General features: G+C 39.9%; 1 protein-coding gene across 2 annotated transcripts in view; it reads left to right on the plus strand.

The window, feature by feature from the left end:
- The window catches only part of PTAR1 (protein prenyltransferase alpha subunit repeat containing 1), a 98,956-nt gene extending 73,781 nt beyond the window's left edge, over nt 1–25,175 (plus strand). Inside the window, exons 7-8 of one of the 2 annotated variants that reach the window (XM_082254946.1) lie at nt 9,595–9,866; nt 24,350–25,175. In XM_082254946.1, the coding sequence (XP_082111072.1) occupies nt 9,595–9,866; nt 24,350–24,704 (627 nt within the window). In that variant the 3' untranslated portion in view covers nt 24,705–25,175. The remainder of the gene's footprint in view (nt 1–9,594; nt 9,867–24,349) is intronic. The other variant, XM_082254947.1, reaches the window with a different exon arrangement.
- The last annotated feature ends 253 nt before the right edge of the window (nt 25,176–25,428 follow it).

The following is a 25,428-nucleotide window of genomic DNA, read 5'->3' on the forward strand; positions in this document are numbered from 1 at the left end:
ATACCATGATATTTAGACCTTCTTTTTTTTTTTTTAAACATACTGTTTGCAACCCCAAGTACCTGTTTTTAATTCTGTTACTGCAAGACCCATTTCCAGTAGGTCCTAACAATTACATAGCATTCCTAGTAGCCCAGGACGAAGTTTTTGTACTCCATGTTACATTCTATGCATAGGCTGTGACCCTTTTATTGATTTACCTTAATGTTAAATGCTGGCCAGTCCATCCAGAAAAGTATTCAGACTTCTGCATGATGCTGTAAAATATAATATATCTTTTCCATCTACAATACTCATCCACCATCCAATGCCTGTGTTCTTTTGGCCTTTTTGACATTTTACTTTTGACCGTTTCAGATATGATGCCACCTCTGCCTCTAATGCCAGTTTTTACTGTTGCAGATGACAATGTTTGAGAGCAGCCAACTGAGGGACTTGCAAGGCATCTGTTTCTCAAACCGTAGATTCTAAAGCCAGCCATTGACCTGCTAAACAGGCCGAGATTCGAACCATGTATAGGCAGACTGATTGTACCCAAGTTGATCGATCAATCAACTCGGGTACAACCAGCTTGTTGGATTTTTCATGCTATTATTGCCGGTGGCCCCAGCCACTACTACTCACTGTGTTCTCCGTGCGAGGGATTCCCCCATCAACACTGATTCAATCGGCTCTCGTTGCAGGGAAGAAAATCTCACCATCTATGGCCTGCTTAAAGTGGAACTTCACTCTCCCAATCAACATTGACTATTTTTAGTCCTAATGCTGCTTGTTTTAATACATAGATAGGAAAGTATATCAAAATTATTGGTATTATTTTTTTTTTTTACATTTTTTCAGTTACTTTCTGGTTTCCAGGTCTAGGCAAATAATTTCATACATCCCAGGAGTATTCAGGATGGGGGAGGGGGTTTCTCAGCTGAGCATACCCTCCTGTCTGCATGTCTGATCTAAAGCCTCGTACACACTCGTCGAAAATTGGCAGGGAATTTTCGTCCGACGACCGATCTGCCGATTTTTGGCTTGTTAGTATGATGCTTCCGACAACCGACTCCGACTTTTCGGCCGAAAAAATCCTGGTGTGCAGGCTATAAAATTTTTGTCCGCCGTCAAAACACGTCCGATTTTCCTGCAGTCAGTACAGTACAGAAAAATCTGATGAGCAAGACTGGGCATGCTCAGAGAAGAAAGAACACAAAGAAAGCATACCAACACATGACATCACTTCTGAAGTAGAATTTTGTCGGGCAAGAAAATTCGTGTGCAGTCTAGGTACATTCCAACCAACAAAACACCACTCTGGACAAAAGACGGACGATCGGTCGGCTGATAATCGTTACGTGTGCACTAGGCTTAAGGGAAAACCGATTCCAGGAAGTAAATGCTACATTAATCATCTGCCCCTACTCAACCAGAAGTGCTGGGGGTGGGTTTCAAAGTGATTTCTCAGCAAAATAAAGCACAGAGGCATGGATAGATGGGGGAGTTTGATGGATACAAATTAATTAGCATTTTTGGTTTGTGGTGTTTAGATGCAGTGTAGTTCCTCTTTAAGCACTTATCCTTGTTTGTAGTTTTGTATCTGGGCCTTCCAGTTGTTTTCTGATTAGTTCAATTTTGCTCTCTTCTCTCGAGACATTGGTGGAAACCTTTGTATGAAGTTTCCTAGCAATCTAACACGCAAAGCAACCTTTGTTTCCCAAAACCGAAAAATGTGTTTCTTGACAAGGCTGATGGCTATTTTTGAAAACAAAATTTTTTGAATTTTTTTTTTTTTAACAGAATAATATGTTTTACTATAATACCTTGATTAGTCACAACATGATTATGTAAAGCTAATGTTTAATCTGCTTATAGTTTGCCTCCCCTGGTTCCTCCCTCCCCCATCAACACACAAATTAAAGTTTATTTTCTTTACTTACAAAGTGTTGTACATAGCTCATCCTTGCTTTATGCTTTTCAACTTGACCCTCTCCACATTACAGCATGCAGATATTCTGACTGTAGTCCGGCAGTTATTATCTTGGGCCCTTTTCACACTTGTGTGACCTAAAAGTCACATGGTTTTGCCGAGATTTTTTGCTGCGATTTTGGCTGGACCTCCAAAACGCATGAAAGTCAGACCAAATTAGTGCAGAGACTACTTTGAAGTTGTTGCGACTTGAAGTCACACAGATATGAACGGTACATATTGGAAATCATAGAGCATGACTTATCATGCGACTTTGCATTCCCAAGTCGCAGGACAATTCGCACAAGTGTGAAAGGGGCCTTAAGGGGTCATTACTCCTGTACCAACAAAAGAATACTTTTCTATTTAACTTTTTTGGGGAGAGTCCAGTCTATTCTGGATTTGAAGATTCTCAAATCCCAAGACTCAAGTTCTGCATAAAAACTGTTAGTTCATTGCCTCCCTCCTTCCTGGGGATTTTCTAACCTCAATAGACATCTGGTATACTTTCTTGCACATTCTCATCTTTTCACCTCATCAGCCATATCTGCTTTTTGTAGTGGGCAATTAGCATTACTAATTTGTTGCCCTTCCTCTTTGGTCTTTCCACAGCCCACCAGGTTTTCACCAAGATGCCTTCCCACGTCTTGGCTCTGCTCTTTACTATAAGAGGATTCATGTTGTGGGTGACCTGGATAAATATACTATGACTTTTTTTTTGGGGGAGGGGGGGGGGGGGGTTCAGAGCTTCGCTGTGTTCTCAATCTGAGGAAGTCCACCACTGGACCCATCCCAGAGTAGAGTACCTGAACCTGATGCTACATAGCTCTGCCAAGAATCTTCATGCCTCAGTACAAACGTCTCCCTCCATTTCATACCAAAACTCGTTGGGCCCAGGGGAAAACCTCTCCTCATGCCTTATTGATTCTAGGGTTTAATGGCAGCCTCGTTTGTGGCTGTTTTCGTACACCCAGTTTCACTCCAGACCATTGCAGCTCAACATTCTGGCAGCATGGCACATATTGATTTGGTCTGGGAAGCCATTTCCTCCAGGGACATAGAAAGTTGTCCAAACAGATGCTAGCCTGTCAGTCGGGGCGCACTACTGGAGGCCATCTCTGTGCAGGACACTTGGGCTTTGGAGGAAGCCTGGCTTTCCTTCAACATTTTGCAACTCTGAACCATTCACTGATCCCTTCGATGCTAGCTGTAAAGCTGTTTTTCTGCAAAAAAATGAAAAGAAAAAAAGTGGAATATGTTCTTTTACAATGATAAATAATACATCTATGATATGTTATTCAAAATATATAACATAAAGACCTTAATGAAAGATTTTTTTTTTCAAACAGAAGCATAGAACAAACAGTTAAATCGAATATACCAAAACAGAAGAAGTACAAAGTATAAACAAAACCGCCATAGTCAGGTACTGCAAAATGAAAAATTTCTGAGACTTTATGTAAAGTCTTAAATTATTGCAAGTTCTTTCAGCTGGAGACAAGCAAATCCTGGAATACAATTCAAATAACACTGTACTTCTCAATGCAGTTCTCAAACAAGAGAAATTTGCATTTCTGCCACTAGAGGGAAAAGGCTGTAGTTTAGTTTGCTTGTGGGCTCCATCTTGTACCTCCTACAGTTGGTTGATTGTTGAGATACAGTTAATAGTTTCTGTCCTCTCAGGCCTTAATTGACAGGTAAGAGGGTAGATTTGTCCGACCTACTAGTTTATCTGTATAACCTTCCTTTAAATGATTCCTATTAATGTTCTACACAATCACAGCATGTTATTTACCTATAGTCTGTTCAGTAAAATGTTTTTTCTTTTCCTCCTGTCAGTAAAATGGTGAGACCAACATCTAGAGTGTGGAAACCTATCCACAGAGCAATTTCTGCTGAAAGCAAAGCTGAAAATTTCATATAATTTCAAATATTTGCAATTTGCAAATATTGTGAGAAAAAATATTCTTTTCTAAATGCTACAAGGATGACAAAACATATATCCTGGCATGCCAGAGGTGCTCTAAAGACATTAAAAATACTTTATGGCAGGGCTCAACAAACCCCAGGCACCAGGTCCCATTGGTGACTAGAATTAGCGGCCCGGTGCCTGGGCTACACTGTAGCAGGTGTCTTGTCCCCATGCAGCCCCCGCCCGCATGTGCGCATACTATGATGCTGCGCCGGCCAGTAATTGAGGCCGCGGCTTTGCAGCCTGCTGACTCAAGATGCTTACGTTGGGGAACTGGTGCCCTCTTTTGGTGGCCGGCGTTTTTTTTTTTTAACAAGCAGTCACTGATAGTGCTCAGGGTTTCCCCTGCCTGTTCCCACTGCCCGCTCATCTCCTTCCCAAGGGAAGAGGTTAAAAGCTTAATCTGGCACCCTGTCCTTAATGGTGAGTGGACAGAGAGTGTGGGGCAGGTGGTTGGAACGGCCTCAGCTCCCTTTAAACCCCCACAAAGATGGAAAACTTTTTTATTTATTTTTATTTTTTTCATTAAAATACATTTTTTTTTTTTTTTTCATTCTCTCCCTGTCATGTCATAGCCACACAGCCAAAGGCCCCTTTCACACAGGCTGTCTGATCAGGTCCACCTGTCAGTTTTTCAGGCAGACCTGATCAGACCCTCCAGTCTCCTCCATGGAGCGGCAGATGTCAGCGGACACATGACGCCATCTGATCCTGTCTGCCAAAAACAGACATATGTTGGTCCTATTTTCCATCTGTCCGACTGGCATCGAATGGAAATGGACAGGCGGTTCATTTCCATCTGATTACCCCATAGATGAGAGCGGGACTGTGTCCGTGTCCGCTGTGCATAGCGGACAGGACCTGTTATCCATCTGCTCAATGGGGATTAGCTGAAAAATCCCCCCTATGCAAGCAGATTCCACTTAGTGAAGGCACCTGTGTGAAAGGGGCCTAAGGTGGCATGAGTTACTGGATCTTCTATCGCCCCCCACCTTGCTGCACTGTCATTAGTGAGCCGCTACCCATCACACCAAGCCTAGTACGTATAGGCCAAATGCCAGGCAACATTGGCCAGTTCAATAAAAACTGTCCATCATTTGGCCCGTGTGTATGGTAGGCGGTCCTACAGAAGCAGGCCATTCGGCATGCTGGAAAAAAAACTGGCAAACTTTATTTTAGCTAGCTCCTAGATGCCAAACAAATTTGTCAAGCCCTGCTTTATGGAATTAAATGATGAGGACCATAATGAGAGTGCGAGTAGCTTTTCCCTCCAGAGTTCTTATTTCATAAAACACTTTCTGCTGCTTCTGGATCATCACAAAGTGTTTCTTTCCCAGCAGCATTTTCAAGTAAGGAAGTGTTCCAAACCACTGGCTCCCAAAAATACACAAAATGACTCTTGAAAATCAAAAGAATATTGATCAAGCTCTTGCAAGAAGAATATATGCTTCTGGATCCGCATTGTGAATACCTGAAAATGTATATTGACAGGAAGCTTTCACATTATTATGAGGGAAAGGGGGGTGGTTACCTGTTCTCATGTATAATTGAAATGTTCTAAACATATACAGTCTTTGTTGTTCCATTTGTAATAAGAAATTCATTTTTAAAAAGCAAGTTTAGTTTATTTGCTAAAAAAGCTGTACTTTTATTTCAAGCATAATAATTTTATATACAATGCATTTCACGTTCCCAGCTTAGCAAAATTACTTTCAATTTGTAAAACTACTCCGCACTTAATTTTTTTTTTCAGTGTTCCCGAAAATGTGTGTATGTGTGTATATATATATATATATATATATATATATATATATATATATATATATATATATATATATAATTTTTTTTTTTTTTTTTATGGCACCCGACACACAGTACAGTAGGTACCAAAGGACCCACACTGCAAATATATTGCATTGGGATGTGTTCTGTTTAAAAAATGGTATGGGTCTGAGTTTTCAAAAATTCTTATTTTAATGTTTATGTAGTAAAACGGGCAGATGTGACTGGGTAAACATTAGCAGATCACATCCACTTGCATATCGACAATAAATATAACTATATATATTTCAATGCTTATAGGGAAAGCATGTTTAACATATACTGTACTTTACATATTTATCAGGGTGAAGGCGCCTAGTTTTCGTGTCTAGCCCTATGTAGGATGTGGGATACCTGCTGCTCTTTTTTATTTTATGTTAAAATACCAAAAAAAACAACAAATGTTAAAACTAATGAAAAAAATTTGCACTGGTAATATAGTGGGCTTGTGTGCAGGGGAGGACTGGGCCAGGGGGCAGGGGGGCCATTGCCCCCTGGGCCTCTCTGATGCCCCAAAAAAAGGCTGCACTGCTTGTGCCACAGACAGGCCTAAAGGATTCCTGAGTGCGGGTTGAAGACAAGGACATAGCAAGTTTCCTCCCCCCACTAGCATGGATGGTGTAAACTGTGTCTGAGCAGAGGTCAGTTCCATGCCCCACTGGAGATTCTGCCCTGGCCAGCCCCAACCGAGCTGTCCCAGCTCCCCGCAACCACCTGGAAACCTGCATTCAGCCGATAAGTTGAGAGTATCTGGAACAGGGCATCAGCTTGGAATGGGGGTCAGGAGGAGAATTGGGAGAGTGGGAGGGGGGCCGAGTCCCTGCACCATGTGCCTCTGGTTTGTACTTGCCCCCTGGGCCAAAAGTTGCCAGTCTGCCCCTGCTTGTGTGTATATCTTGTGATGATAAATAAATATATATTCAAGATAAGTGATATAAATAGTATCTGTATCAACGATTTATAACCAATGTATAAATAGTTTGATACCTAATAAAATGATAAAATATACCAAATAATATACGCACTGTAGTAATATAAAAGAGGAAGAAATGTGGGACTTTAAATGAGTTTGCAACCAGGCATATGTGTTTCCAAATGAGTATCATATAAAAAGCCCCCACACAAGGGGGGGAACCATATTTATTGATCCCATATATAATTGTTGCAAATAAGGATAAATACACTTATTTCATATACAATAAAATCCATAAAAATAGTAGGTTACATCTGACATCAATTTCTCTATAGATACATGATCTGGAAACATGAAATATTAGAATATAGCTGAGTAAATATAGGCTCTACGCGTTTCGTGGACCTCCGTCCACTCATCAGGAGCTTAGAGAAAAACAAAGTATCTAAAAATAAATAAAGAATCTCAATTATACCAAAGTAATATTGAAGGAAAAAGGGGGGAAGGGAGAAAGAAAGGGGAATACATTTATAATGGAATGGGCACTACCTGAGATAGTGTCACGTATCCAGAAATATTCCAATTAGGGAAAATGGAAACGAAGGCTGATCCGAGAAATGCCTGAACCGGGGCTGAGGCATAGACATCATCCAGCACATGGGGGGAAAACAGCAGCAAAGAAGTGGAGAGCCAGTAGGTGGTTGATGATGTGGCAGATGTACTGGAATCAATAGAATCTATAAATATATATTGCTTGATTTTACTATGTATTCCTTTCAAAGTAAGGAAACTAATTAATTTCAAAACCACCACCAGATCTATTGAAAAATAAAGGAGAACCAGAGAATCTGGGAAAATTGCCAGGAAATGTGAACATCCAGATTAAGAAGGGTGCAAAGAGAGCGGTGAAACCAAACTGCGTGTTTCCGAATGGGGAGACAAAGGAAAAAGTGGTAGAGAAGTGACCTAACCCATGAGGAAAAATGGAATGGAAGAGAGAGTGAAGAAGCAGTGAAATGTAGAAACCAAAGTGGTATACATATTCGTCCCTTAGTGAAAGGGAATAACAGAGGAGTGCATGATATACTGTAAATACAGAGTGGGTTAAACAAGGACAAAGGGATACATACCACAATTAACACCTCCACAGTATGTGGAAAATCAAAAAGGATCTGATAGCAAAGTGAACTGAAATAATACCAGGCTGCATATCCCAATGGGCAGAGATGCGTCTGATCTAAATAGGCGGAAATCAAGCCTCCCACATCCGGTCAGCTGACCGGATGTTGGTCGGAAGAGAGCCGCCACAGACGCAGATGGAAAGAGCATAACCATGGAAATATGACGCAGAAAGGCGCCATCTCCATGGTAAGCAGATTATGGCGCCAATGGTTGTAGCACAGCCCAGCCCCCCACCTGGATGCGGAAGGCAGAGGCAAGTAGAGGGGAGGAGCGGCTAAACAACCATCGCAGCCCCGGAACAAGAAACCCAGACCAGCTCCCGTAATCCAGGTCCACTCTGAATTAAGGGCAAAAAATGATTGGGAAGCTCAAATGGCTAGAAATCAATGGGTGGATCTGTGGAGATGACACTCTAGGTGTTTATGTCCTAGACAGTGTCTCACACACAGCCTCTGGTGGCGTGGCAGCGGTGGCGTGCGTTCCAGACAGAGCGGAAGTGACGTCGCTGGCTCTCTCGATTTCCGGTTTACAGAAAACCACAATGCATTTCGCGCTTATCGCGTCCTCAGGAAGTCTGAACGCACACCAACGCTGCCACGCCACCAGAGGCTGTGTGTGAGACACTGTCTAGGACATAAACACCTAGAGTCTCATCTCCACAGATCCCAATTTGCAAACAGCGCTTCCACCCAGTGCCAGGCTAGGCACTTCACATTGTAAGCAGCCAATTCTTACTTTTATTTTATTTCTCTAATAAAAAACGGAATTACACAATTTTTTTGGCTTCCCCACCATTTCTTTACACATACATCTGCCTGAGACCACTATCCTGATCCACCCTAGAACATCAACTATTTACCTGGAGTGGACAAGTTTGGTGGAGGATTGATCCATCATTCTAAAGGGATCAAAGGCGATTTAGGTCCTTGCGACCTAAAGCGATCTGGTAAGAAGCAAAAATTGCCTACTTTTACCAAGAGCACAAAATTGGAGCACAAAAGCACTTTGAAGATTCTATTTATTTATTTACTATCATGGACTATTTCACCAGTTGCACTAATAATTTTATATATTAAGGATTTAACTGTCAGTCATTTGAGATTTTATGCAAATCCAGTAATTATTTATATTTTATCACCATTGTCACATTTATGATTTAAATCATCACCTAAGTTACTACAGTGCGTATATTATTTGGTATATTTTATCATTTTATTAGGTATCATAAACTATTTATACATTGGTTATAAATTGTTGATACAGATACTATTTATATCACTTATCTTGAATATATATTTATTTATCATCACAAGATATACACAAAAAGCCCACTATATTACCAGCGCTCATTTTTTTCATTAGTTTTAACAACTGTACTTTACATGCCAATCTTTAACTTGTAAGGTATACTGGACAATATTTTTCTGACAGTAATAACTTTTTCTTTTAAACTGTACATTAAATGAAAGCAAAATTTATACCTAGCTAAGATGAAAAAAAATTGCAAAGGACTCAATAGATGCAGCTTATTTATTGCAAATAAATGCCGTTTATATTGTAGTCTTTTGTTGTCTGCAATTTCAAGATCTAGAATAGATGTCAGTGTGTGTTTGCATCCTCCTAATTGTTCTCAGCATGTGCTTGAATTAGACAACTATTTTGATATTCTTTTTGCAATGGAATCCTATATTTATCTCCCATAATTATGTGTCTTTAATAAGATAAACAATAATTGCATTTTATGTTTCTTTTCAGCTTCTCATAGATGAGTTGTCTTCCACCAAACAATGGGTCTCCACGCACGTGTCCGACCACAGTGGATTCCATTACCGTCAGTTCTTGCTCAAATCTTTGCTAGCTAAAGTACAAACAGACTCTGATAATTCAGCTGTGTCAGTGAGTCCCTGTCTTCCCAGAGAAGAAGAAGGCCCACGACTTGACGTTCCCCTTTTGATAGAAGAAGAGATGGAGCTGAGCAGAGATTTAATTGAATCCTACCCAGGGCATGAAGCGCTTTGGTGCCACAGGTGAGTTGTTGGTTTTTCGGGTTTTTTTGTATTTGTACTTGTGTTTAAATGCAAAAAATTAATTAGAATGACTCTCAAGGCTTTTTCAGTCACACTAAAGGCTGTACTGCCATTTCATTGTTGGGTCTCATTTACACTGGCACTCCTATGTTAATTATTTTTTAAATGCAGGAGAAGTGATTTGTTTTTGTTTTTTTTGCCTCCCAGTTCACTTTCTTCTTGCTTTAAGACCCATTGCTTATGGGGCCAGCCAGTTGCAGTGTGTCCGTCCTGGTGTTTTAGTGCGCCCAGGAGGAATAGGTGCAGCATCCAGCCCCAGTGTAGGCAGCCTGTCAAAGTCTATGGCAGGCTGCAGTTGGGCAGGTCTGAGTGCTGTAAAGAGGGGTATCAGCATTTAGGGCCCTATGTGTTCAGGGCGAAGGTCCAAAAATCAGGTTTAGATGCATTTTGTCACATTTAAACAGGTTTTTATATGCATTTATAATGTATTATCCGATCTTGAATGCATAGAATTCTACTTCCTCTAAAGACAACCAAACTGAGAGAGAGAGATCCCACATTAAAAAAAATAATAAACAGTAGCAAAATTATCAAAGATTCCCTTTAAAGAAGTTGTAAACCCTCTCATGTAGCTTTTACCTATAGGTAAGCCTTTAATAAGGCTTACCTATAGGTACTGTAAATATCTCCTAAACTGACATCATCGGCGCATGTACTCTGAAGGAACGACCACCGGTGCCGTTCCTTCAGAGCCCTGTGCCATGAACGGCGGCTCCTGCGCGCTTGCGTGGGTGTGATGTCCTCCTGCCTCCAGCCAATCAGATGGCCGGAGGACCCAAACGAGAAAGCAGGACAGCCAAATATGTTAGCCGTGTCTCTGATGAGCGGGTGGCACTGTGGGGGCTTCGTTCTAAGTAAGGTAAGTATTTCATAATGAGCTAGTATGCGATGCATACTAGCTCATTATGCTTTTGCCTTACAGGGTTTTTTTTTTTTTGGAGGGGGGGGTTTCATTTTTTTTTTTTTTTTGAGTTTATAACCTCTTTAAGCTGTTCCATCACACAATATTATATTTATAAAATATATCATGCTATGACTGAAACTTGTATGAATCCTTACAAGCAGACAGAGTGGGATACAAGTAACTCATGTCAGCTCTTCGGTTCTGGAAACCGCAAACGCAGCAGTTAAGATCAGTCTGGTAAATATGTAAAAAGGAGCCTGGGGTTCCACCTGTTGTGCGTACGCATATATTAGATAATAAATAAAAATATCCTGTGCTCAGTATATCAAAAGCACAAAAACAAAACAATGTACAATCAAAAAGAAAAAAGTACACTGTGCTAGAGTAAAAAAAGAGAGCTGCCAGCACTCAGAGTAAAGATACACACTCCAAATCAATATAAGAAAAACCAGTGCAGCGCTAGGAAAAATTCAAAGGGTTAATATGAACGAGATTGAACATAAGTATATACGAACAATTGTTTGATAAAATACATCCATATAAACACAAATATTGGAGCGCATATAGGCCAAAAGAGAAATGTCCATAAGAGAATATACACAGACAAGTCCTTCTCATTGATCTATACAAGAAACCACCACAGGTGAGGGAGGAAGTAAGTGATGTAAAACAGAAGGTAACCAAAGGTGTTCCTACTCCGCACCCGATGGGAGTAACACAGGCTGCTTACCAAAGGTAGATGACCACTGAATTACAAGTGGTCAAACCAGGCACAGGGAAATGGGTCTCCTTCAGACCATATATGACTCGATCTACATAGAGAACTCAAACTCTTAAAAGACAAAATCAGAAAGCCCTTCCATAGTGCAGTTTTAAAAAACCAATTTATTGGTAAAATTGAATAATTGCACTTTCAAGATTCTGTAGTGTAATTCAGCATAAAAAAAACTACTAATCACAATGATGTGTATAACGAAGAAAAGAGTGTCCAAATGAATGAGTCCCAATATAGAAAATAAAATCATAAGTCCTCGTGCACAATATTGCAAGAAGTGCAGACTTGTATAAAGTACTCAAAATTTCTACTTGAGTAAAAGTACAAGTGCTAGATCAAAAAATTACTTGAGTAGAAGTGGAAGTGCTCGCAGAAAAAGTTACTTAAGTAGAAGTACTAAAGTATTCAACATTTTTTTTACTTAAGTATTGCAAGTAGTTTTTTCAAAAAATTTGCTACTTAAGTACTAAAAGTAAAAAGTACCAGTAGTTTTGAAAAAAAATTTCTACTCAAGTACTGAAAGTAGAAGTACAAGTACTGTGTTATGTAGTTATTAAAGAAAGAAGTCAAAAGTATGAACATCATATTGTTTTTATTATTTCAAATGATTTATTCAAATGATTAACCTGTGTTTGTTAAGAGTTTCTTGATGCACTTTAAGCGCTGTAGCACCATTTATTTGTTTGTTTCATATTTTCTTTTTATTGGAAAGATTTGGTATAGCAGCTTTTATTATACACAGCCTTTATTTTCGTATGCGCTGATTTACAAATGACATTATACACATTTTTTTGAGCTTTATGCAACCTGCCATCTACTGTTCTGGCAGTGGTAATTTTTTTTAAAGTAACGAGTAACTATGCAGCACAAAAAAAAAATACTTGAGTAGAAGTATCGAAATCATCGAAAAAATGTAGTGAAGTAAAAGTAGAAGTAGGAGAAAAAAATTCTACTCTAGGAAAGTACAGATACCGCATTTCGGTACTTAAGTACAGTACTTAAGTAGTTCTACTTCGTTACTATACATCTCTGAAGAAGTGATTCAACCCGTGACACCCAGGGTATGTGAAGGAAGGGAACACCTCGGTGGTGGGATATAATAAGCAGCTTACCAGATTTCCTTGGCTGCTCAACTTAATGAGTCAGCCTCTCCCAGCTATTAATCAAGACTGCTGAAGATCTGATGTTAAATAAATACTTAATCGATGCAAGTAGACCACCTCTCAAGAAGCATGTAGCAGATCAGTGTAGGGTTCGTGCTCCTTAATATTTTTCTCCAGCATAAATGAATATGTGGGAAGAAAAGAAAGCGAAGCCCATAGCGTAATCCCGTTTAAAAAATAATATTCCACTTTATTAAAAAATATTACTCACATTATCTCATGAAAAAAATAGGCTTGTCAAATCACTAGAACCAGGGATGGAGATGCGGCGTCCAGACGAAGTCTATTGAGACGAAACGTTGGCGACTCCAGACGCAACGTCCACACGCCCCCTGGAAAATAGCCGGCCTTCATTATGCTTTGCTACTTGGGATTGTTCGCGGGACGCCGCATCTCCATCCCTGGTTCTAGTGATTTGACAAGCCTATTTTTTTCATGAGATAATGTGAGTAATATTTTTTAATAAAGTGGAATATTATTTTTTAAACGGGATTACGCTAAGGGCTTCGCTTTCTTTTCTTCCCACATATTCATTTATGCTGGAGAAAAATATTAAGGAGCACGAACCCTACACTGATCTGCTACATGCTTCTTGAGAGGTGGTCTACTTGCATCGATTAAGTATTTATTTAACATCAGATCTTCAGCAGTCTTGATTAATAGCTGGGAGAGGCTGACTCATTAAGTTGAGCAGCCAAGGAAATCTGGTAAGCTGCTTATTATATCCCACCACCGAGGTGTTCCCTTCCTTCACATACCCTGGGTGTCACGGGTTGAATCACTTCTTGCAATATTGTGCACGAGGACTTATGATTTTATTTTCTATATTGGGACTCATTCATTTGGACTCTCTTTTCTTCGTTATACACATCATTGTGATTAGTAGTTTTTTTTCATCCATTTGGACACTATTTATTAATTGTGTGATCATCAATATTCTTAGCGCTACACTTTTATGTTTTCATTGTTAATTTGAGTCACTGTTGGTTGATTTTGTGTTGGCTGCTGACATATATTTATTAATTATTTATCATATTAGCGCGGAAATTTTTTCTATTTTTTACAATTCAGCATAAAAGCACGATTCAAGCATATGGCAGAGACCTGCTGTTTTCCTACGTGCTTCCCCCAAAGGCTCACACAAACACTGACCAATCAGATTAGGATCACATGATACCCTATGGGTTTTCATCACAAAGTACGTTGTCTGGGGCTAGGACGAGGCATCACTTCCTCCCTCACCTGTGGTGGTTTCTTGTATGGATCAATGAGAAGGACTTGTCTGCGTTTCTGCTCTTATGGACATTTCTCTTTTGGCCTATATGCTCTCTAATATTTGTGTTTTTATGGATGTATTTTATTCAAAACCAAAACAAAAAAGGGAACCGCTGCACTTAAACACCACTTGAGCAGCTCCTTCTAAATAAGAAGACACCTATTATAAATATGCTGTTTCTCCAAACAGAGCACTTAAAATATATGTCTTATTTATATATTGCATAAGCAATGATCAGCATTTCACTAACCTCAAAAATTAAAATATATTTTCCCAAATAATCTTCCAGTACATCTTACGAGAGGGAGAGAGGCTGTGCCCATCTAAACAGGAAACACATGATTTACATTATTATAAAAAGACTAGTCTACTCCCCTGCCCTTCAGTTTTATGTGTTTTCTCCAGCCAATCAGGAGCTCTATACTGTTTGATATTTTCTTCCTTCTCACAACGTCATGCTAGTGACAGAGGCCTCTTGGGACAGCCCTTCCTTAAAAGGAGCAGGGATCCTGAAAAGGGTTGGCTACCTGGGTCTCTCCCGGGGCAGGGAATATTTGGCTTTGGGAGTGGGACAATCTCTCCCATAATTATTTGTCCTCAGTTTTGTGCTCAATGGATAGAGTACCAGATGGTCTGTGCGAGATAAATGACCCAGGGGTGCTCCATGCAAATTGTGTGTCTGTGATGTGTAGGCAGGTGTTGAGATACCTTACCTTACATGCAGAGGTGCATCTGTTTTGGTTGCTTTACGGAGTACACAGCTGAGTGTCGTGGTGAGTGACGTCTTTTCTGGTGGGTGTGTGGTGTGGGTGGAAGTATAGTCCCCCTTGCTGATGTCTATTCTGGTGTGACTGATTCCTACCTCCAGACGATGGCCAGGGCACAAGAAGTCTGTGGCATGATGGAGATAGCAGAGGTGGGGGAGGAAGCTGTATCTGTATCCTCTTTATTTCTGCTTTTTACTTGGGCACAGAGTGGGGCTTAAGTGTGTAATGATGTTTAGGTACACTGACATTCCTGCAGGTGGCTGAATGAAGGGGCCTGCACCTTGCTTCTGCAGGATTCTGTAGCTTGTCTGACTGGGACTTAATTGTAGACCGAGAAAAGATGTGCTTCATGCAAAGGTACACTTTCTGCCTCCTGGAAGAAACCATTATACCAGATTGCACAAACTAGTGAAAAATAAAGCTGCAAGTCTCTTTAAGGGATTTATTGAATGTATGGGAGAGGAGATGTCTAAGTAATTCTGATTGCACCCTTTTGGCCATGGCCAAAGAGGACTTGATTCATGTGTATAAGCAAGCTGAACATCACAGGACCAGTGAGACTGCCGTGCAGACAGGATTTGATATATCAAGGATTTGCGTTCCATCCAGCTGTGACTATTTCACTGCTTGGCTTCTGGAAGGGACATTTTAAAATCCAAAAGTCTCTCTAATAGAATAGTTAATACCATTATGGACAGAAGGAGGCATTCCACAAATACCATAAATGAAAAGGTATGGAATGTTTGAGGAAATCAAATAATTGCCTAAAGGGTCCAGTCATTTTGACATTCCTTGAGGTTTTTCAGGACGGAGCAGGCAACACCGTTGAGGTGCAGGAAGTGGCTCTGTCCAGTTTTCTAGTGATTAATTTGGTGGAAGAACCTCTCATCAAGAGATCCTTGACCACCATTGCTAGGAAAAAGAAGCCGACAGTAAAGAAGTTCTCCACATGGGATCCTGGCATGGTTCAAACCTTCCTAGGAGAACCCTTTGAACCCTTAGTTGCTCGATTAAATAAAAATGGTATTTGCGAAGCAGTTTTTTAACTCCATTTTTTGGGGGGGGAAAATACACTTTAATGCACTTTATTGCACAAAAACACATCATAATACCCAATTTTTGGTAAAATATAAAAGATGATGATATGACGAGTAAATAAATAACATGTCATGCTTTAAAATTGCTTATGGTGCTACGGTACTTAAAATTCCCCATAGGCGGCAACTTAAACGCCATTACAGGTTGCCAGTTTAGAGATACACAGGAGCTCTGGCACAAGAATTATTGCTCTCACTCTGATGGGCGCGATGATCCCTCACAAGTGTGGTGTGATCACATATGCATGCCTTGCCTTGTGACAGCATAGGCTGTGACCAGTTCTTTTTATGGAGAGATCAGTTGTCTGTTAGACCCCAGCTCTCCTCTGGCTTCCAATGCAGCTAATCTGACACAGATTGGTCTGATCGGCTGCTTTCCTGGCCGGTAACAGCAAGGTAAATTAAGAGCTCAAACCGGAGGTGATGAAATCCTCGTCATTTCCTGGGGTCATGGAGACAGAGGAACAATGTCTGTTCTTCTCTGTGTAATGCAGCTATCCGCAGAAGTGACAATTGCTGTTCAACCACTCTAATCACTTCTGCCTCAAGGAAAATCATTGGCTGCAAATTTTGATACTGTGATGATGTCTGCAGGTGCAAGCATCATCCTGCTATAATCACCTTGACCTAATGATGTCCTATGGTCAGAAAGTGGTTAAGCTGCAATAGGCAGCAGATGGGGGTGCCCATCGCAAAATAGATCTGGCATGTAGTGAACAGCAAGCCCCCCAAATGCGACACATTTAGGCAAACAGGGAAGTGCTAAAAATGCCCCACAACAATGCAATGCACGTGGATGTGGTGTGTTTGTTGCCATAACTGGGGTTAAAACAGGTTAACATTGCCTCCTCACAGGCTATCAATTGCCCCTGAAGCACAGTCTAAACATGTATCGTGCTTCAGAGGAGAGGTAGACTTAGATGCAGATCTAAGTCTACCCTTAAAGTGTTATTGTTTTAGTGCCACACATAAAACTGATATACAAAACACTGTACATTATTTATCACATATGACTGCAATGAAACTGTAGAACACAGCACTGTGATTTATATACATTTTGCATGAGTGCAACATCTACTTATTTATTCTGCCGATAGGTTCAAAAATCTAAATTGAAAATATGTCAATCACAGGTAAAACCTTGGGTTTCTGTTCTTTACTATTCATTTTCCTTTATATTTACTGTAGTACAAAGACACACAAACTGTATACAGTCTGATAACCAGTTTATCTTTAAACACGTAGATCAGTACTGGAGCTAAAGATCAGTGCTGTAGGCCATTTTGATAAAAGAAAAAAACTGTAAATCTTTACTTCCCCTTGGCCACAGCAGCATGTTTCCGGGAGTGAAAGAGTTTACGGCTCCACAATTTAATTGTCCTGCCAATGTCTAAAGTGTTAGCTGGGCATTAACATAGAAAAGTTATCGTTATCTGTGTAAGCAGATGGTTCCCCAGCAGCTCTGCAGCAATCATTCCCAGCTCATTGCTTTGACAATGTGACCAATGCAACCAGTTGTTTCTGCTAACATAGAACCATAGGTTTATTCCTGGAAGCTGCCTCTGGCAAGAGCCAGTTTACTGGGGCTTGGGAAAATGGTAAAAACATTGTCACTGTTTAAGGGCTGTTTCCTGATGTATTTTTTGTATCTGGGAAACTGTTATGAATCAGTATGTCACACCCAATAATTTAAAGTAAAATGTTTGTTCAATAGGTTTTAAAATTCTCAACATTGTTATAGACAAATACTGCAAATCTGAATGCAATATTTTTCATATATGGGAGTCCTCATTGTCTGCTTATATAACTATGTTCCAAACCTGAATAATTGAAACTGAGTATATGATGAAAAATGCATAAGTATAGGTTACCTTCAGTGAAAACTGTATGTAAAAGTGATCTGTGCACATACTGCGGGTAAAATAAGTAGTGAACACGTCACCATTTTTCTAGGTAATTATATTTCTAAAGGTGCCATTGGCATAACATTTTTACCACGAACAACCCATGCAATTTTACCACGAACAACCCATGCAATCCGTAAATACAAATAAACCAAAATAAATACGTTCAGAAATTAAGTTATGTGTAATAAAATGGAATGACACAGGGAAAAAGTATTGAACACTCTAACTGATATTTTACTACTTTGTACAAAATCCTTTGTTGGTAATGATAGCTTCAAGACGCCTCCTGTATGGAGAAACTAGTCGCATGCATTGCTCAAGTGTGGTTTTGAATAGGCAGAGAGACAAAATAGGTAGCGTTCCTTTAAATTATTTATTCCTTTGAAAAAATATATACCATTCCTAAACATTAGTCAAAATGTGATGCTGCAACATAAAACCGAAGACAAGACAGAACATGTAAACATAAATAACAACCGGCCGGTACACTGGTGCCTACTGCCTAGGATGGGGTGTTCACAGCTACCGCTGAATGATCACCTACATAGGTAACCCCCCTCTTCCCTGAAGCAAGTCCCTTGGACGCTTAGACAGCGTGAAAGTTCATGATAAATAGAATGGTCCAGACGAAGCTACGCAATTCCATTGCAAAACACGTTTTGTCACTAGCAGCTGTGTCACTGCATTCGAATTCCCTTCAGATAGCGGACCGCAATCAGAGTTCAAACAACTCACTCAGAGATATGGATACATAGACATGACACTATATGGAAATGAATATGGATACTTCTCAGGAATTCCATTATTCGTCTCTGCATTCATAAATCGATGCTGAAACCGGGGGAGAATTAAGCAGCTCTATCAACAGACAAGAGGTATTTGCATAATTGTGAATCACATGAGAACTGTACAGGTCCAAACAGATGTACTCTGCATGACATTCATACACTTGCAAGCGCCACCACTATTTAGAACTGCTTTTTACCCCCAATCAGTAACAGCAACATTTGTTGCACGTTTTGGCGAGTGGATACATGATTTCCATTGGTGAAATAACCCTTTGAGGGATACACCCTGGACATTACGGGAAATTCTTTGTTACCAGGACAAGATTGAATTAAGTAACGCATTCATTCATGAATTTCCCTAAAAGTATCCTGTTTTACAGCAACAGAAAGTTTGGGCATCCCAGGTAAAAATTTGTATTAATGTGCATAAAGAAGCCAAGGAAAGATGGGAAAATCTCCAATAGACATTCTTATAATATGTCAACAAAAGTTAGATTTTATTTCCATCATTGACACTTTCAAAATTACAGAAAACAAAAAAATGGCGTCTGCAAAAGTTTGGGCACCCTGCAGAATTTATAGCATGCACTGCCCCCTTTGCAAGGCTGAGACCTGCCAGTGTCATGGATTGTTCTCAATCATTGTCTGGGAAGACCAGGTGATGTCAATCTCAAAGGTTTTAAATGCCCAGACTCATCTGACCTTGCCCCAACAATCAGCACCATGGGATCTTCTAAGCAGTTGTCTAGAAAACTGAAAATAGTTGACGCTCACAAAGCTGGAGAAGGCTATAAGAAGATAGCAAAGCGTTTTCAGATGTCAATATCCTCTGTTCGGAATGTAATTAAGAAATGGCAGTCATCAGGAACAGTGGAAGTTAAAGCAAGATCTGGAAGACCAAGAAAAATATCAGACAGAACAGCTCGCAGGATTGTGAGAAATTCAAAACCCACTTTTGACTGCACGATCCCTCCAGAAAGATCTGGCAGACACTGGAGTTGTGGTACACTATTCCACTATAAAGAGATCCTTGTACAAATATGGTCTTCATGGAAGTCATCAGAAGAAAACCTCTTCTACGTCCTCACCACAAAAATCAGCGTTTGAACTTTGCAAATGAACATATAGACAAGCCTGATGCATTTTGGAAACAAGTTCTGTGGACCGATGAGGTTAAAATTGAACATTTTGGCAGGAATGAGCAAAGGTACATTTGGAGAAGAAGGGGAACAGAATTTAATGAAAAGAACCTCTGTCCAACTGTTAAGCATGGGGGTGGATCAATCATGCTTTGGGGTTGTATTGCAGCCAGTGGCACAGGGAACATCTCACGAGTAGAAGGAAAAATGGATTCAATAAAATTTCAGCAAATTTTGGATGGTAACTTGATGCCATCTGTGAAAAAGCTGAAGTTAAGAGAGGATGGCTTCTACAAATGGATAATGATCCTAAACACACCTCAAAATCCACGGGGGATTACATCAAGAGGCGTAAACTGAAGGTTTTGCCATGGCCTTCACAATCTCCTGACCTCAACATAATTGAAAATCTATGGATAGACCTTAAAAGAGCAGTGCGTGACAGACAGCCCAGAAATCTCAAAGAACGGGAAGACTTTTATAAGGAAGAATGGGCAAAGATACCTCAAACAAGAATTGAAAGACTCTTGGCTGGCTACAAAAAGGGTTTACAAGATGTGATACTTGCCAAAGGGGGCAGTACAAGATATTAACTCTGCAGGGTGCCCAAATTTTTGCAGACGCCATTTTTTTGTTTTCTGTTATTTTGAAAGTGTAAATGATGGAAATCTAACTTTTGTTGACATATTATAAGAATGTCTAATCTGTAATTTGATGCCTTTTGGAGATTTTTCCATCTTTCCTTGGCTTCTTTATGCACATTAATACAAATTTTTACCTGGGGTGCCCAAACTTTCGATCACCACTGTATATGGATTCATCTCTATTTATCATGAACTTTCACGCTGTCTGAGTTTCCAATGAACTTGCTTTAGGGAAGGGTTTTTTTTTTTCCTATGTAGGTGATCATACAGCGGTAGCTGTGAACACCCCATCCTAGGAAATAGGCACCAGTGTGCCGGCCAGTTGTTATTTATATTTACATGTTTTGTCTTGTGTTCTGTTTTATGTTGCAGCATCAGATTTTGATTAGTGTTTAGAAATGGTATATTTTTTTTCAAATGAATAAATAATTTATAGGAACACTACCTATTTTGTCTCTCTGCCTATTTAAAGCCAACTATATAACCATTTTTCCCATGTTCTATATGGGATATTTTTTGACTATATGCATAGGTTATGTTGGTTTACACTGAAATGTGAAGGCATGGTAGAGCAATAAGTTACTCATTAACCCCTTTCATCAATATTGTTATATATTCAAGTGTGGTTTTGGCCCATTCTTCCACACAAACAGTCTTCAAATCTTGAAGATTCCATGGGTCTCTTATATGAACTCTGATCTTTAGTTCTTTCTATTGATTTTCTATTGGATTCAAGTCAGATGATTGGCTCTGCCATTCTGGTAGCTTTATTGCCCTTCTTTGAAACCAATTGGGAGTTTCCTTGGCTTTGTGTTTAGCATCATTGTCTTGCTGGAATGTCCACCCTCGTTTTATCTTCATCATCCTGGTAGATGGCAGCAGATTTTTATCAAGATTGTCTTGGTACATTTTTCCATTCATCCTTCCTTCAATGACATGAAGCTTGCCAGTACAGTATGCTCAAAAACAGCCCCACACCATGATCTCCCCTCCAAATTTCACTGTTATGGTGTTTTGGGGTGCTGTGCAGTGCCATTTGACCTCCAATATGGTGTGTATCATCCAAAAGAGTTCAGTTTTAGTCTCGTCTGACCAGACTCTATTCTCCCAGTATTTCACAGGCTTGTCTAAATGTTGTGCAGCAAACTTCAAGTGAGCTTTCAACATGCTTTTTCTTCAGCAATGGAGTCTTGCTTGGTGAGCATGCATGCAGGCCATAGTGTTTAACCACTTTAGCCCTAGAGTATTTTGCTGCTCAATGACCAGGCCCTATTTTGCGATTCGGCACTGCGTTAGTTTAACGGACAATTGCATGGTCGTGCGACGCTGTACCTAAACAAAATTGACGTCCTTTTTTCCCCACAAATAGAGCTTTCTTTTGGTGGTATTTGATCACCTGTGCGATTTTTATTTTTTGCACTATAAACCTAAAAATGAGCAATAATTGTGAAAAAATTACAATATTTTTCACATTCTTTTATATGAAATTAAAAAAAAAAATGTAAAAATCAAAATTTTTTAACATTTTAGGCCAATTTGTTTTCTGCTACATATTTTTGGTAAAAAAAATTGCATTAAACGTATTTTGATTGGTTTGCGTTTACTAACTACAGGAAAGATTTGTCATTTTTATTGTTTTTTTTACCAGTAATGGCGGCGATCTGCGATATTTTTTTTTTTTTTGCGGGACTGCGACATTGCAGGGGACAGATCGGACCCCTAACTGACATTTTTGACACTTTTGGGGGTACCAGTGACATTACTACAGTAATCAGTGCTAAAAATATGCACTGTTACTGTAAAAATGACACTGGCAGGGAAGGGGTTAACATTACTGGTGATCAGTGGGTTAAATGTGTCCCTAGGGGCGTGACTCTAACTGTCGGGGCGTGGCTTGTGAAGTAATCACAGAGACATGCGATCCTATATAGCAGGATCACATAGCCTCTGTGATCACTTCAAGGAGAATGACAGACGGCTGTGTCTGTCGTCTGTTGTCTGTCGTCCTCTCTCAGCTGTGGGAAATTGCGAGTGGCCGGCGGCCACCAGTCACACGCACTGGCTCCCCAGCTCGCCCCCTAGAGTCTTCTGAACGAGCAACGCAGTATAACGTCACTTTGCCCAGGAGCGGCTGCCTGCCACAGTAAAACTGCGGCAGGCAGAGCTCAAGTGGTTAAGTGCATTACTTATTCTTTTCTTTGAAACAATTTTACCTGCTAATTCCATTTCTTTCTGAAGCTCTCCACAAGTGGTCCTTGGCTCTTGGACAACTCTGATAATTCTTATCATTACTCTGTCAGAAATCTTGCGAGGAGCACCTGGTCGTGACTGGTTTATGGTGAAATTATGTTCTTTCCACTTCCAGATTATGGCCCAATAGTGCTCACTGGAACATTTAGAAGTTTAGAAATCCCTCTGTAACCAATACCATCAGTATGTTTTGCAACAATAAGGTCTTGAGAGAGCTCTATGCTTTTACCCATCATGAGATGTTTCTCGTGTGACACATTGGTAATGAGACACCCTTTTATAGGCCATCAGTTGAGACTGAACCAGCTGATATTAATTTGCACGGACAAGGGGCGGATTTGCTTTCTAATTACTGATAGATTTAATCCAGTGTCTTAGCGTTCCATGCCTTTTTTGCACCTCCCTGTCTTCATGTGTTTTTTATTTTTCCCCTGTGCATTCCTTTTTATTACACATAACTTAATTTCTGAACTTATTTGTTTAAAGCCCCGTACACACGTACCGATCGTCGGCCGAACAATCGGCCGTCTTTTTCCAGGGCTGTCGTGTCTGTTGAAAACTGCAAAAGACTGCACACTAATTTTGTCGGCCAACAACAGCCGACTGCAGAAGTGATGTCATGTGATGGTTCACTTTCCTTGTCTTTTTTCTTTTCTGAGCATGCCCAGTCTTGCTAATCGGCTGTCTGTCGCCCGAAATATGTACTGACTGGCGAACAATCGGCCGTTCTGGTGACGGCCAACAAAAATTTTAATGCCTGCACGACAGATTCTGTTCGGCCGAAAATGCGCTGTCGGCTGTCGGAAGCATCATACTAACAAGCCTACAATCGGCCGATCGGTCGTCGGCCGAATATTTACGGCCGACAATCGGTACGTGTGTACGGGGCTTTAGTTTCTTTGTATGTAGGGATTGCATGGGTTGTACCGACGTGGTTAAAATTTCATGTCAATAGCACCTTACGTAGAAAAGTGGGGACGTGTTCAATAATTATTTTACCCACTGTATAAGCAACAAAAGTTATCTTGCAGATCTTTTTCTATATATTTTTTTTTTGTACCATAGGGAACAGAAATAGTTATAGATATTTGTGTTCATTAATTTTCAATATACCGACTTTGATAAATATATGCAACTGAACTAGCTCTATTGAGTAACCTATACTGCCAGATAAACCGAATTAATCTTTCACTGAAGGTGTGCCTATGGCCTCTGCAAAGGTGGTAAATCAACCCCATGTTCATTTACCTATGCTTATATTTCTAGAGCACCCTGGAATGAAAAAAACGGGCCCTAGCCAGAGCTCACGTTTGCTCTTGTATTTGTATTGGCAACTAAATTTGAGTGGTGGCTTCCCTTGCTCGTATGAAAAGTCATTGAATAGCCATAAAAGCTCTAGTTGGGATTTGAATAATAGAGCACCTTGGGTTTTAAAATCCCCAGGAGTCTCTGTTAAATAAATTAGAGTATGTGTGCAGCAATAAGGAGGTACTTAATTTGCAGACCTATGCTGTACCAGATTTTCAGAGATTACATTTCCCTTAGGTAAACTTAAAGTTGACTAGTTGCTATGGGTCCTGTGCTTTGCATCTTTTGTACTTTTTTATTACCTAAGGCCCACATGAGCATTTTGAGCTGGGAAGATTTTGCACAGTATGAAAGAAATTCCCAACAGAGCTTCACATAACTAATTTTGCTTCTCAATTTTCTTAGGCGACAGATACTTGGATTGATTCACCAGCTGCACAATGAACAACCTTCCTCTTCAACTGCGCAAGTCACAGATGTGGATGGCGCTGTTATCGGCCCAGGAAATGGAACCCACAACTACACAAGTTTTCTGAGTTACCCCATCAACACTATGGATATCGATGGAACATGTGACACAAACAAACAAGGCTATACCCAAGAAACCAAACGGCTAAAACGTACCCCTGTCCAAGACTCTCTTATATTTGAATCTGAGCTCAGGTTCATTACCTGTGTCTTAACGGGCTGCAGAAATGCTGAGCAGTGCAGGTTTGCTGCTTCATACAGAAAATGGCTGCTGTCTATTCTAGGTCACTAACAAAACAACATTTCTGTACAGATTAATTATGGTGCAATATTTTCTTTAGCAGTGATATGCCATGGTTGTATTTGGAACCATGTGCTTCTCACTAATTAAGACTATCCAGGAATATTATTATTTTTAATTTATTTTTTGAATTATTACATCCCACTGTGTTTTATTTTGTTCCAGTTCTGTAACACAAGAAAAATAAGAGACTTTTTTTATTGCTGCATCTGTTCTTGAACTTTGCATTATTTACTATCATTTCAGAACACTGTTACAAGTAAATATGTATTTAGTTGTTCAATAATGAGCATGATTGGGATGGGAGGAATTTAAACAGATGGTTACTTGAGAATTTTTAACTGGGATTTGCATTTTTTCCAGTCTTAGTTTACTAACATTCTAGATTTGAGTAAAACATTGTCCTATTCCACATTTCTGTGCCCAACCCCTTTATTTTAATGTAATAAAACACAATACAAAAACTTTGGTTGCAGTGTGTATTTTGTAATAAAAGCTGATTAGACAGCTTTACATTATTTAAATGAGCTATGCAGTTGAAATGAAAACAAGTTTAGATTATTATGATCCCTCAGCATAGTAAGTGGAAAAGGTTGCCTGTTTGTGCTCTTCCATTTAACGAAAGAGCAGGGTGCTTGTTGTGCTGTAGTCTACATTTCTTCAGGGATGTGTGTCTGAAGTTATGCCCCATACACACATGCAGATTATCAGCAGA

This window comes from Pelophylax lessonae (assembly GCF_965119305.1).
Source record: "Pelophylax lessonae genome assembly, chromosome: 1".
Taxonomy (NCBI): Eukaryota; Metazoa; Chordata; class Amphibia; order Anura; family Ranidae; genus Pelophylax; species Pelophylax lessonae.